Source organism: Rhinichthys klamathensis, unplaced genomic scaffold, assembly GCF_029890125.1.
Source record: "Rhinichthys klamathensis goyatoka isolate OS25496 unplaced genomic scaffold, OSU_Roscu_1.1 h1tg000552l_1, whole genome shotgun sequence".
NCBI lineage: Eukaryota > Metazoa > Chordata > Actinopteri > Cypriniformes > Leuciscidae > Rhinichthys > Rhinichthys klamathensis.
Window position 1 is genome coordinate 720,678 of NW_026607022.1, and position 15,086 is coordinate 735,763.

The following is a 15,086-nucleotide window of genomic DNA, read 5'->3' on the forward strand; positions in this document are numbered from 1 at the left end:
TAGCTGTAGTTTGTTTATTAAGCGTGCAGGGCAAGCACTCAGTCGAGCATTACAACAATCTAGCCTTGAGGTCATGAACGCATGGACTAATTGTTCCGCATTTCCCAATGAGAGCATATGGCGTAATTTAGATATATTTTTAAGATGGAAAAATGCAGTTTTACAGATACTAGACACGTGGCTTTCAAAAGAAAGGTTGGTATCAAATAGCACACCCAGGTTCCTAACCGACGACGAAGACTTGACAGAGCAGCCATTAAGTGTTAGACAGTATTCTGGGTTATTACGTGTGGAAGTTTTTTGTCCAATAATTAGAATCTCTGTCTTTTCAGAATTTAGTAGTAGGAAATTACTAGTCATCCAATTTTTTATATCAGCTATGCATTCCGTTAATTTTGTGAATTGGTAAGTTTCGTTGGGTTTTGAAGAAATATACAGCTGAGCATCATCGGCATAACAGTGAAAGCTAACTCCATGTTTCCTAATGATATCTCCTAATGGTAGCATGTACAGAGTGAACAGCAGCGGTCCTAGTACTGAGCCTTGTGGTACGCCATACTGAACTTGTGATCGATAAGACATCTCTTCATTTACTGCTACAAACTGATAACGGTCAGTTAAGTATGATTTAAACCAGTGGTTCCCAAAGTAGGGGTCGCGACCCCCCGGGGGGGCGTGAGACAGCGAGGGGGGGGTCGCGAGATGATTTCCAAGGGACCGTTTGGTATTTATGGAAAGGTCCACCGGAGGAAAATAGGGGAGGGTGTATTTTTATTCTTTGTTGAGGGGAGGGTCATTCAACTTTTTGTATCCATGAAAACAGCAAAATTTCAAATATTTTTTCCATGTAGCTCTCTCGGTCTCGGTTCCCCATCGCTATCAGATGGGTCTCCCAACAAAAATCCAGTTTAGCGCTGTCTGACAGTGCGCGCGCGCGCTTCAGTGCGCGCTCAGAAAAAGTACATCATGTACAGAACGCCAATGAAATGTTTACCTGGCATAGCTTTAAAGCACGATTAAATAATTAACTTTTGTGATTACGAATAAGTGCAGTGTCCTGTGAGTGTAACTCTACCGCTGCATTAACATGTGATATGAATGTACGTTGAGTGTTTGAGTGTATTGGGACTGAAGCGCCAGAACTGCAGCTGATATAATGTGCGCTGTAGCACGATACTTCCATATTTTAGTTTCCATTCTTATTGTGTTTTCACAACAATGTTAGTGAGTAAATACTGAAATTGCCACCATAACAGTGGAGTGTGATGTGACGTAGGGCTATCACATTTTTAAATTACTATTAGTATTATTTGAAGTTAAAATAATCGGAAATACGCAGACCGACACCAAAAAACTATTTGAGGATAAATTATTTAAAATTGGGCAATTCCAGCGTTATGGACGTGACATTTGCAGTCAAAACTTGAAATATAAATGATCAGAAAATGTATTTAATACTGAAACAGGCTATCCATACCCCCAAAGGAGTCAAGACATTAGAAAAATATCAGTCTACACATGCGTTTTATATTTAATATGAGCGAAATACACATGTGACGTGACACAAAAAATCTTTAACTTTTATGTGGCAAAATATTTTTTAATAATTCTACGAATTACACTGAATTACACAAAACAAAAGTACGCTAATAACTGGATGAAGAAGGGTCGGCCTCCACAGAACATAAAATATTCTTTATTTTATTTTATTTTTCGTGTTCGCATTTATGAGGAAAAAAACAATACGGACGTGACAGTTCTCCGTTTCGGACATGACCGCTCTGAAAGCGACTTTAAAACTTCCACAGAGACTTCAGAAAGCACAAAGCCTTTCTTTAAAGTAAATTTCGTTTTTTATTAATTGTATCTAAATTTTAATTAATGTTTCATCAACCAATTACCTGGATTAATGAATAAGAAGTAAATATAGTAGAAAATAGATCATCATGACACGGAGTCGCCGGCGCGTGAACTGGACTCTTTCTCATGAACCGAAACTCAGCGTATAATGTAGCTACTTGCCTCACAGAATTGAGAAATATATAGAAAGCTTGATGTCAACTTTTAAACAGAACATTTAAAAACGAAAAACAGACTGCTCTCTGCTTATGTAATCCGTATGAAATCTGCATTTCTCTCTGGCGCGTTACTGTGAAGATGGCGAGTCAGCATCGTCAAATTCATCTTGAAGCCGACACACTGACACAGAAAAACCTTGTTTATTAATAAACAATTAATATCTCTCCCTGCTATACTATTTGACATATTCATAATCATTACTTTTGCCGGTTCTTTTGTGGCAGCCTTTAGATACTTTATTGGGAGCGCCACCCTTGTTACATGAACGCGTCACCACTGCATCAGCACCGAAAACATGATTTTTCTTCTTTTTTTTTAAATCTAAAATAAAAAATCATGATACGAACCGAGTTGTAGGTTTGGTCCATCGTTACAGCCTTAGTAAAACGAGAAAGTAGGAGTTTAGTCGTTTGTCATTTTGTAAAAAAAAAAAAAACAATGGCTATCTGAGCATCTTTGCCAAGCGCAAACCAGCAATCAATAAATTATCGGGGAGGGTCATGCCTTTTTCACAATCATTTTGGAGGGTCATGGAAAAATGTATTACTGGCGAAGGGAGGGTCAAGTATTTTGACTACAGATCTCAAAACTCCTCCGGTGGCCCCTTAAATAAAAAACGAACAGTCCCTAAATAAAAAATAATAATAGGCTAAAAAAAAAAATAAAAAAAAAAAAAATATATATATATATATATATATATATATATATATATATATATATATATATATATATATATATATATAACGATTAGAAATAGCATATTGTATCCATAATTGTAACAAAATACAAAAAAATAGTTGTTAAATAAAAAAAATAAAAAATAAAAACATACAAATAAAAAAAAAGCCGTTGGTCCTGAGCCTGAGGTGATGACGAGAGATTAACGACAATTAGCGGTCACTTTACTACAGCACCAAGATAAACAGTCTTTCTGACACGTAGCGCAAGGTATTTTTTAGGTTTAAGTATAAGATAATATTGTTTTCGAAATGAAACGTTGGTTAATATCGACCAAAGACAACAAAGGAAGGCCAGCAGAGGTGCCAGCGGAGGAGAGTGGAGAAGTAGGCCTACCACCGTCGGAAATGCCATCGACCTCAGATACGGAAAGGGGCCGGCGTGTGCATAAAGAGCACATCCATCAGCAGTCGGATCAGCCTTCCTCCAAGTGTCGAAAGTATCGAGACGAATTTATCCAGTATGGATTCACATGCGTCATCATCAACGAAGTACAACATCCCCAGTGTGTAGTGTGCACTGAGGTGCTAGCACATGAAAGCCTAAAGCCTGTAAAAATGCTACGACACTTGAAAACCAAGCACCCCTCTCTTGCTGCTAAACCAGTAGATTTTTTCCGACGAAAGGAGCGAGAGTTGCAAGGCCAAAAGAAAGTTCTAACTAAACAAACAACAATCCCTGCCAAAGCTCAACAGGCATCATATGAGGTGGCATATTTAATTGCACTGGCAAAAAAGCCACACACGATCGGTGAAACCCTTATCAAACCCGCTGCTATAGCAATAAGTCGGGCTATGCATGGGGATAAACTGGCCCGTGAGCTAGAAGCAGTGCCTCTGTCTAACGGGACTATTGCCCGGCGCATCTCCGACATGGCCCAGGACATAAAGTGTCAGCTGGTGGACAGAGTGAAGAAAGGGAAATATGCTTTACAATTAGATGAATCCACAGATGTATCAAACTCTCCCCAGCTGCTTGTATTCGTCAGATACAGTTTTGACGGAAAACTTAACGAGGACATTCTGTTTTGCACCGCGCTTGAGGGAACGTGCACAGCCGAGGACATTTTCATAAAAGTTGACAACAAACTAAAAGAAGAGGGACTGTCTTGGGGTGAGTGCATCGGTGTGTGTACAGATGGTGCTGGAGCGATGCTGGGGAAAAAGAAAGGTCTTAAAGCAAGAGTCTTGCAAGTGGCGCCTCACATAAATTTCACGCATTGCATTATACACAGAGAAGCTCTTGCGAGCAAAACACTTGACCCAGAACTTAAACGTGTTCTTGAAACCGCGATAAAAATTGTCAACTACATAAAAGCGCGTCCACTCAATATCAGGCTGTTTGCCACTCTCTGTCACGAACTGGGATCGGAGCATGAGTGCTTGCTGTTCCACACAGAAGTCAGGTGGCTTTCGCGAGGGAATGTGCTCAGCCGCCTGTTTGAGCTGCGGGACGAAGTGCGCTTATTTCTGATGGAGCATGCGTCCCAGCTCGCTGACCACCTCACTGATCCTGACTGGTTAACAAGGCTAGCGTATCTGTCTTGCATATTTGAAAAACTGAATGGCCTTAATATGTCATTGCAAGGTGAAAACACAAGCATCATGTCACTGAATGATAAAATCTACGCATTCACGAGAAAACTTGAGCGCTGGACTGAGCGAGTTGAAATGGGTAGGATTGACATGTTTTCTGAGCTGGACGAATTCATTGAGGAAAATGAACTGAGTGTTAACATAGTGATGAAATCTATCACTACTCACCTTCAATCCCTACTGGAACACTTCAACAAGTATTTCCCAAAGGAAACAGCTCCAGAACAATATGACTGGGTAAGATCACCGTTCACTGTAACAAGGGCTAATCATCTGACATCCAACCTGGAGGACGCATTGGTTGAACTGTCAAGCGACCGAACCTTAAAGACAGCGTTTAATTCCAAGACGCTGGCTGAGTTCTGGATTTCTGTCGAGAAGGAATACCCACAGCTATCCAAGGCCGCTATGGATGTACTGATGCCTTTTGGCACTACCTACTTGTGCGAAAAGACTTTCTCGGCACTCACGTACATTAAAAATAAACACAGATCGCGACTGAATGTGGAGGACGAACTCCGAGTGGCGGTCTCCAAAATTAAACCAAGAATGGACTTGCTGTGCTCCAAGCATTGTGCCCATCCATCTCATTAGGAGATGGTAGGCTAATATTTAAATGAAAGTAATGAGTAAATTACTATAAAACAGTATTATAGTTTGATTGTTGTGTTCTTTTTTGTTGTAAACATGCTCGTGTTTAGATAGGCCTATTTGTGCGTGTGCGCTTTTGTGCGCAACGGCATGTGCCCATCCATCTCATTAGGAGATGTTAGGCTAATATTTAAATGAAAGTAATGAGTAAATTACTATAAAACAATATTAGAGTTGTTTGATTGTTGTGTTCATTTTTTTGTTGTAAACATGCTCGTGTTTAGATAGGCCTATTTGTGCGTGTGCGCCGTTGTGCGCAACGATATTGTGCGCATCCATCTCATTAGGAGATGTTAATATTTAAGTAAGGAATAATTGACGACAGGCCGTTGAATTATTAGAAAAATAGTGCACACTCGAGCTAATAGGCTAAATGAAACACAAAGCCCTTTTAACAAGTAGGCCTATCAATAATTATTTATTTGTTATAGAATAATAACGAAAACCCGTGCAGTTTAATTTTTATTAAAATTAAACTGCATGTGTCCATTTATTGTGAAGTTAGACATTACAAATTGCAGATCAAGCGCATGGGGCTGCATGTTTTTTCTTGTTATGAATTGTATCCTATTTTCCGTTGTTACAGTTATTACTACGCGCAGTGATATGGAACTAATGCGGTCAAAACTACTTTAGCCGTGCGTTTCCCTGAAAATAATTGCACACCTTATAACCTTCTCAACCAATCAGAATCAAGCATGTAACAGCCCTGTAGTATAATATAAAATAATATAATGTTTGTTTTGACTGTTGTGTTCTTCTGTGTTGTAAGTATGCCTATTAGTGCGTGTGCACAGTTTCACGCAATGTTTGTATACTTTAACCACCTCCGAGGATAGTAGGGGTCGCGAGTCACTCGCACCTTTATTTTGGGGGTCGTGGGCTGAAAAGTTTGGGAACCCCTGATTTAAACCATGCTAATGCAATTCCACTAATGCCAACATAGTTTTCTAATCTATTTAAAAGAATGTTGTTGTCAATGGTGTCAAATGCAGCACTAAGATCGAGTAACACTAATAGAGAGATACAACCACGATCGGATGATAAGAGCAAATCATTTGTGACTCTAATGAGAGCGGTCTCAGTGCTATGGTACGGTCTAAATCCGGACTGAAAATCCTCGCAGATATCATTTCTTTCTAGAAAGGAACATAGTTGTGAAGATACTGCTTTTTCTAATATCTTTGACAGAAAAGGCAGATTCGAGATCGGCCTGTAATTGACTAATTCTGTAGGATCAAGTTGTGGTTTTTTAACAAGCGGTTTTATCATAGCCAGTTTAAAGGTTTTTGGTACGTATCCTAGAGACAAAGATGAATTAATGATATTAAGAAGAGGATATATGACCTCTGGAAACATCTCTTTCAGTAGCTTAGTCGGTATAGGGTCTAACATACAAGTGGTCGATTTAGATGAATTAACGAGTTTGCAGAATTCTTCCTCTCCTATAGCAACAAATAAATCAAATTTTTCCTCAGGGAGACTACAATGCACTTCCTGATGCAATACTGTGGTAGACGGTTGCATAGTTATAATTTTGTCCCTGATATTATCAATCTTATAAGTGAAGAAGTTCATAAAGTCATCACTGCCGTGTTGCTTTGACACTTCTGAGCTTGAAGCTTTCTTTTTCGTTAGTTTAGCCACTGTTTCAAATAAATACCTAGGATTATGTTTATTTTCTTCTAATAGGTTTAAAAAATAAGCAGATCTAGCAGCTTTTAAAGCCTCTCTGTAAGCAATTGAGCTCTCTTTCCACGAAATCCGAAATACCTCTAGTTTAGTTTTCTTCCAGTTGCGCTCCATTTTTCTGGCTGCTCTCTTAAAGTAACAACAGGTAACTTTTCAGCCTTCATAATATATTTCCAAGTCTCTTGTGATGGTACATCGACTTACAATAGGTTGAATGACACGTCTGCCATAGCCTGACGGGGTCTGTAGCGTTTTTAATCGTACTTTTAAACTTCGGGTTTCGGGTAGTAACCGGCGAACAAAGAGAACTACAAAATTCGACTGCTTTACGGCATATACGTCACTTCCACCACCACCACCCCCACTTCCTTAAAATCGGACTTGCGAGCCAAATGTTATAGTCATGGCCGAAGCAGCACAGAAAAACAAGAAAGCAAAGGTTTTATCGGAGCAAAGCAAAAAGAGAAAAAGAGAAAGTGATCGCGTTAAAGGCAGAACGAGGATCAACATTGCAGAGCTGCCAACTCTCACGCATTGGCCGTGAGACACCCGCATTTAATTGGTTTCACACGCTCACACGCCACACCCCCGGTTTCTCACGCTAAATTGTCAACCCGGTCGGTCAAATGCCTGAAAGATGAGTTTATCTATAGATCTCTACCTGTTGAGCCACTCGTGATCGACAAGTTATACCGCAAATTAGTTCAAATCTCCCGGAATCTAGAGCGAGCGCGCACGCGAGACATACTGTGCTTCAACGCGCGCGGACGGCAGAGAGAGAAAGCGAGCGAGAGACCTTGCGTGTGCAGGGAGCATCGAACCCCCCATCGAAAAAAGAATGCCTCTCTCTAACCTCTCTAATTCGCTAGAGTGGTAGCGAATTATCAATCTGGTAGCAAGTAAACGATATTCTAGTTTTTGATGGTTAGCTATCGCTAGTATTCTCGTTCTGATTTGAACTTTGCAATCGATGAAATGCAAATAGCAAATGTTTGACCTAAAAAGTGTAGTCTACTCAACATGTACAAAGAAAGGAGGAAGATTATTAATAAAATCATATTTTAGGATACCTAACATGTCTGTGATATTTGTTTATTTGTCTTGCCTCAAGCTATAATGCAAATCGATTTGTAAAATTTGCAGATTCATTTATGGTAGCTTGATATTATAATATTGACGATATATGGTTATTATCAACCACTCAAACATTGCATTGAAGTATCATATAGATTCAGTAAAACGGTAACCAATAGACTAGGCTACTATAATGACGCTGGCTTGTAAACGCGATCATTTGTCGTTATAAAAAAAATAAAACCCATGAAATTATATTCATATGACATGCTGAAATATATGCCACTGTACCTGGGATGAAGACATTTCACACGCGACACAAGCAGAACACCTGCATGTGACCTCCTCCTACAGTGTTCAGGGCTATCATGGTTGTCAACAAATGCACGTGCATGTAGGATGACAGTTTACGACAGTAGTAGAGGACAATACTGTTTCCCAACTGTAGGGGGAGCCCGAGAGGAAAAAACTACCTGTTGTTACTTTAAGGGCCTGAGTGTGCTCGCTGTACCACGGCGTTGGACTATTTTCTTTAATCTTCTTTAAGCGCAACAGAGCAACTGCGTCTAAAGTGCTGGAAAAGAGAGAGTTAAACGTTTCTGTTGCAATATCGAGTTCTTCTAAGCTATCTGGGATGCTGAGATGATGAAACTGATTAGGAAGATTATTGAAAAAGCAATCTTTAGTGGCAGAAGTTATAGGTCTAACGTATTTATAACACGGAGTCGGCTTTGCAGCCTTGGCTAAATGTAATTTACATGAGACTAGATAATGATCTGAGATGTCATCGCTCTGCCCCAGAAAGGAAACTGACTGACTGGGCAGTAATGAGCTCTTGGTCCAGTTGACCGTGAGACCCAGGCTTTCCAGATGACTGAGGAGCACTGTTCTGTGAGATACGAGTTCTATCTCTGACTGTGCCAGAATCAGCCAATCGTCCAAATAGTTCAGAAACCCACATGCCCTGATTTCTCAGGGGGGCGAGAGCCGCGTCCATGCACTTCGTAAATGTACGGGGTGCTAAAGACAGGCCGAACGGGAGGACGGTGTATTGATATACCTGACCGTCGAAGGCGAATCTCAAGAATGCCCTGTGACAGGGTATTATCTGAATCTAAAAGTAGGCATCTTTCAGATCGAGAGATAAACCAGTCCCCCGGACGAATTTGCGCGAGAATTTGTCTGGTCGTGAGCATTTTGAACAGTCTTCTCATGCGAGCTTTGTTCAAATATCTCAGATCTAAGATAGGTCTGAGAGCTCCGTCCTTCTTAGGTACAAGAAAATAGTGGCTGTAAAAGCCTGACTCGCTCAGAGAAGGAGGTACCGGTTCTATGGCCCCTTTGCACATCAGTTTGGCTATTTCTGCGCGGAGTAAATGCGCTACTTCCGCTTTCACTTTCGTCGCGCTCCGTGCTTGAAACCGCGGGGGCCGACGAGCGGATTGTAGCGAATAGCCCTGTCTTATTGTGCTCAGCACCCATTCTGATACCCCCGGAATAGCTTCCCATGTATACAGACAGGAGCCATCTTTGGAAAACAGTCTCGACTAATCGAACCACGAACGGCGTGCTAAGTGAGCTGAACTGTATGAAGTTCAGTGAACTTCTGAACTGTATGAATGGCGTTCGTGGTTTGACTAGTCGAGATTGTTTTCCAAAGATGGCTCCTGTCGGTATACACGAAATAATAATAATAATAATTCATCACATTTATATAGCGCTTTTCTGGACACTCAAAGCGCTTCACATAGAAGGGGGAATCTCCTCAACCACCACCAATGTGCAGCATCCACCTGGATGATGCGACGGCAGCCATATTGCGCCAGAACGCCCACCACACACCAGCTTACTGGTGGAGAGGAGACAGAGTGATGAAGCCAATTGGTATATATATATATATAGGGATGATTAGGAGGCCATGATGGACAGAGGCCACTGGGCAAATTTGGCCAGGATGCCGGGGTTACACCCCTACTTACTCTTTCGAAAGACATCCTGGGATTTTTTGTGACCACAGAGAGTCAGGACCTCGGTTTAACGTCTCATCCGAAGGACAGTGCTCAATTGATAGTATAGTGTCCCCATTACTATACTGGGGCGTTACGACCCACACAGACCACAGGGTGAGCCCCCCCTGCTGGCCTCACTAACACCTCTTCCAGCAGCAACCTGGTTTTCTCAGAAGGTCTCCCGTCCAGGTACTAACCAGGCTCAGCCCTGCTTAGCTTTAGTGGGCAACCAGTCTTGGGCTACAGGGTGATATGGCTGCTGGCACAAAGTGGACTGTCTTTATCTTTATCTTCTTATTAAACGGTCTGTACACTTACAAAGTTCTCAATGCTTCGTTTTGCATGTAGGGACCCTCATTATGTAACTGTGTTAGTGTGGGGCTATTTTGAGCCTTGTTAGTGGTATAAACTAGCGATTTCTTTTTACTTATTAAATGCCCCCATTACTAGCGTTATACGCTAAACAGTTTTTAGAGATAAAACTCTTTACATTCGATTATCATGAAAACAAATCTCAGAGAACGGTTGACTAGGTACCATTGTTTTATTAGACCAAAGGTTCATTTTGCAACGGAGTTCTCCTTTAACTTGTGAAAATACAAAGTGTAAACAAATGTGACATCTCCTTACAAAAGAAAAATAACAAGAACAATTTGAACCTGTAAAAAAAATATTTTCCTTCATAAAAGCGTAAACATTTTACATAACATTTAACTCATAATAAAGTATAATGATATTTATATATACCATGAAGCAAAATTATATACAAGAATAATTCTCTCACAACTGCTGGTCTTGAAGATTAATTTTATTCACTGTGACAAATTTAGATGTTTCTTTGTCCTGTCGCTCGTTGGCTGGTTAGGACAGATTTGGAAGAGATTTTATTGCTTGATGGTATTATTGTGTCACGTTTGGTGAGGACACAGCATTAGACCTGAAAGTGCTGGATCTGAAGATGATCTACTTGCTGTGATTGTATTTTATATGACTGCGTAGAGAAGATAATTGAGTGAAACTCTTCCCACAAGGATTGCAGTGATACGGTTTCTCTCCAGTGTGGATCCTCTCGTGTGTTTTCACATGTTCTGACCGACGAAATCTCTTGTCACAGTGTGAACACTTGTAAGGTTTCTCTCCAGTGTGAGTCCTCCAGTGTTGTTTCAAACGTATACCGGTAATAAAACTCTTCCCACACTCAAAGCACTTATGATCTCTTACACCAGTATGTATTTTCTGATGAAATTTTAAACTCTGCAGACGTGAAAAACTCTTTCCACACAAAGAACATGAATGTGGTTTCTCCTGTGAATGAACTAACATGTGGGTCGATAGGCCTGTGGACCTCGAAAATATTTTGCCACATTGATCACATTCATATTTCTTTTCTCCAGTGTGGATGTTCATGTGATTCTGAAGGTTTGATGATTGTGTAAAACTCTTTCCACACTGATCACATGTGAACCGTTTCTCTCCAGTGTGGATCCTCGTGTGAACCTTAAGACTTTGTTTGCATGTAAAACTCTTTCTACACAAAGAACATAAATGTGGTTTCTCCTGTGAATGAACTCTGAGGTGGCTCTTTAGGGATGAAGCACTCACAAATGTTTTGCCACATTGATCACATTCGTATGGTTTCTCTCCAGTGTGGATGTTCATGTGTTCCTGAAGGTTTGATGATTGTCTAAAACTCTTCCCACACTGATCACATGTAAACGGTTTCTCTCCAGTGTGGACCCTTGTGTGAATCACGAGACTTTGTTTGTATTTAAAACTCTTCCCACACAAAGAACATAAATGTGGTTTCTCCTGTGAATGAACTCTGAGGTGGCTCTTTAGGGATGAAGCACATACAAATGTTTTCCAACATTGATCACATTCATGCACTTTCTCACCAGTGTGGATGATCATGTGTTCCTGAAGGTCTTCTTGTCGTGTGAAACAACTCAGACACTGATGGCAGATGAAATATTTCTTGTCTATTGTTTTCAAAGAAATACTTTCAGTCTGTGAGGGAGTTTTTTCTTCAGTTTTGACATGATGTTTCTCCTCTCCAATCTCCTCATTTTCCTCCATCGTGCCTGAAATGATAATAAAAATCATCATTTTAATGCATTTTTATTAATTGATTTCCACAAATGAGGTATATTGAAGGCTGATGGGAATATTCTATCATTTATTTGTCAACTGATGTGAGCATTAGGAAAAGAATAATTCAGTTAAAAACGGGGGAAGCGGCAGCGCATTTCATTCAAATTGTTACAAAGTGCCTTGTATTTAGCTGCATTAGGGTTTTCTTATTGAGAGTTGACATATTCAATGACTATGGACTGTTAATGCCCCCTTGTGGTATTACGGAGTAATTGGAATATGCTCGGAAGTGCGTTAGTTCTCGTTATGACTCCGTAGAGCAGGGGTGCCCAATCCTGCTCCTGGCGATCGACTGTCCTGCACAGTTCATCTCCAACCCTAATCAAACACACCTGAAGCAACCAATTAAGGTCTTCAGAGCACGTCAGGATCACTTGAAAATTAAAGGCAGGTGTGTTTGATTAGGGTTGGAGATGAACTGTGCAGGACAGTCGATCGCCAGGAGCAGGATTGGGCACCCCTGCCGTAGAGTGTTGACTGTGGAGCGCACGAGAGTTCGCCTCATCTCATAAAGTGGTGTTATATAATCGTGTGCGTGCATCTAAAAGTAAGTTTCTATGTTTAGTAATCTTATTTCATTACTGTTTACGGGTTATCAACATAGTTCTGTTTGTTAGGTTAAATAGGCCTAATTAAAGTCGTTTGTACGGCTGATCGACCTGCATATAATCTCGGTGCATGGTCATAATTGTTCAGTATGCTCCTGTTGTTATATCAAACATTATTGTAATAGCTTTTCATTGGGTATATTTATATTATTTGTTGATATTGTCAAGTATGCTAAGAAAAGTGCTTCGTCATTCAGATTTGCACGCGCTGTCTACGTGCCGTTATTGACGCGGGTTCGAACCCCAGTCTGACTAATGTTAGATAAGATGACAAAAGTGAATAATATGACTTCTGGATATGTTCTAATGCCTTTCTAACTATTGAAATATCTTTGTTATTGATCAACAATTATTGTATGGATATTAAATATTGATATATTGTTTTTATTTGTCTTATTAGAAGCACACACACACAAGTACACTCAATAAATCCTCAACGAAACCTATGTGCATCTTCATTGCGTCCTGACCAGACGTACCACAGTGATTAATTTAACCCGAGCCACATCGGTTACTGCATAACAAATTGGTCCTTCGAGCCGGATTCGGTAATTGCTGTGGATGTGTTGAAGATGTTGTCAGACAAGACGAACAGAGAAGGACGGCCTGCTGACGTGCGTCCTAAGAGGCGAACACAGCCTCCAACCTGGTTGGAGGATTATGAGGTTTCTCTCCCGCATTATGACCAACATACTCCAGCTGCTCATACATTAATTCATCCCAGAGAGTTACAGGCAAGTCACACTGAAAGGGTAGCCGAGAAGACCCCTCTCACGTATAAGTCAACAAGCGACAAGGCCATGTCGGCAGGCTGGAGAGCCATACGTCGTTCAACATCCACTGGAACAAGATATGAAAGCCCACCTGTATCGCAACGAGTTACAACGGAGGATGTATCTGAGATTTTGAAAATGATGCAGCAGCTTAAACGAGAAAATCAACAACTTCAATCTACAGTGATAGATATGCAACAGCAAATGGTCATTAATCCAGCCTCCTCAACCCAACAAAAAGCAGTGCCTTTGCCAGATGACAGGGCCCATTTACCACCAAGGCGAGCCCCTTTAACAGAATATGAAGACTAGCCACTGCCACCTCCTCCTGTAGTGGATGATGAGATCCTTCCCTCCACAGTGGATATACCACCACCTCCTAGACACAACATATCAGATTTGGTGGACGAAATATCCACTAGCATGCAGAAATTAGGGAATCGAGGTAAATTTCCCTCCTGCGCATTAACACCTGAGTACTATGAACCCGGGAGGTACCCTATGGGAATGACTTCACCACATAGGACGCATAACTATCCACCGCCCAGACATCCCCAAACAGCACCTACTGCCAGCATGCCATTCTATAGAGATACAGGACGGCATCCTGACCACACTCAGCAAGAGAAGGTATATCGAGGCCCTACACCCACAATCCCTGACTTCACCAAGGAAGACCCACGGGAATTTGCACGATTGAAGGTCTCATTAGACAATCTTCTACCTGAGGATGTGACGGAGAGATTTAAATATCAAATTCTTTTAGAACACTTGAAGTTTGATGACGCTCTTCTCATTGCAGACTCTTATATAAATTCCAGTAGGCCCTATTCAGATACAATGGCAACTCTTGCTGAGCAATTTGGGCAACCTCACCAATTAGCCTTGCGGCGGATTGCTGATTTAATGGACGATCCCACTATCCATAGTCATGATGCCAGTGGATTCAAAAGGTTTGCATTGAAAGTCAGAGCATTAGTAGGCATGCTGGACCAACTGGGGGATAGTGGCAGTGTTGAGCTCCAGTGCGGTTCACACATAACCAGACTGTTGTCGAAGCTGCCCCACGACTTGCGAGCTGAGTTCAAAAGGTACATGTACCCCTTAAATATTCGCATTCCTACTCTTTTACACTTTGCAGACTGGCTTGAATACGAGCTGAAAATCCAGGAAAGTGGTTTCCAGTTGTATGGCGGTGACAGAAAGGAGCAAGCTACTCAGGAAAGAGATAGACGCAGAGACTTTAAGTCCACCAAGACAACGGCTATATTCCACAGTGCAGAGCCTGCTACCACATCTACAGAAGAATCCAGTTTGAGTGTGGCTAAAACTCAGGACAAACCAAAAAAATTCTGCCCCTACTGTACAAATACTCAGCATTATTTGAATCAGTGTCATAATTTTAGCCAGCTCACCAAGGAACAGAAAACAAACTGGGTGAAAACTAATAAGAGATGCTGGCGTTGTGGTCGAGCTCATCAGGCAGCGCAGTGCCGTTTGAAAATCATCTGTAAGGTATGTAAGGGCAAACATCTTGAGGCACTTCATGAGTTGAATGAGAGATCAGTCAATGAAAACACTTGTCTTGTCAACAACACATGTACCTAGACCGAACATTAGGCTGCAGTCAGGTTCTGTTAAAGGTCACAAAGGTAATCCTACGGAATGGAGAACATGCCATTGAGACATTTGCCATTTTGGATGATGGCTCAGAAC

General features: G+C 41.1%; 3 protein-coding genes across 3 annotated transcripts in view; all 3 read right to left on the minus strand.

Moving 5' to 3' along the window:
- LOC130073570 (zinc finger protein 226-like) overlaps positions 1-15,086 on the minus strand; it is a 130,840-nt gene that overhangs the window by 58,321 nt on the left and 57,433 nt on the right. The gene's annotated exons all lie outside the window — the stretch shown is intronic.
- Positions 1-15,086, minus strand: part of LOC130073571 (gastrula zinc finger protein XlCGF7.1-like) — a 75,934-nt gene that overhangs the window by 46,461 nt on the left and 14,387 nt on the right. The gene's annotated exons all lie outside the window — the stretch shown is intronic.
- Positions 10,642-15,086, minus strand: part of znf983 (zinc finger protein 983) — a 38,020-nt gene continuing 33,575 nt past the window's right edge. The window contains exon 6 of the mRNA XM_056239057.1: positions 10,642-11,919. Within this exon, the coding sequence (XP_056095032.1) occupies positions 10,802-11,919 (1,118 nt within the window). The 3' untranslated portion in view covers positions 10,642-10,801. The remainder of the gene's footprint in view (positions 11,920-15,086) is intronic.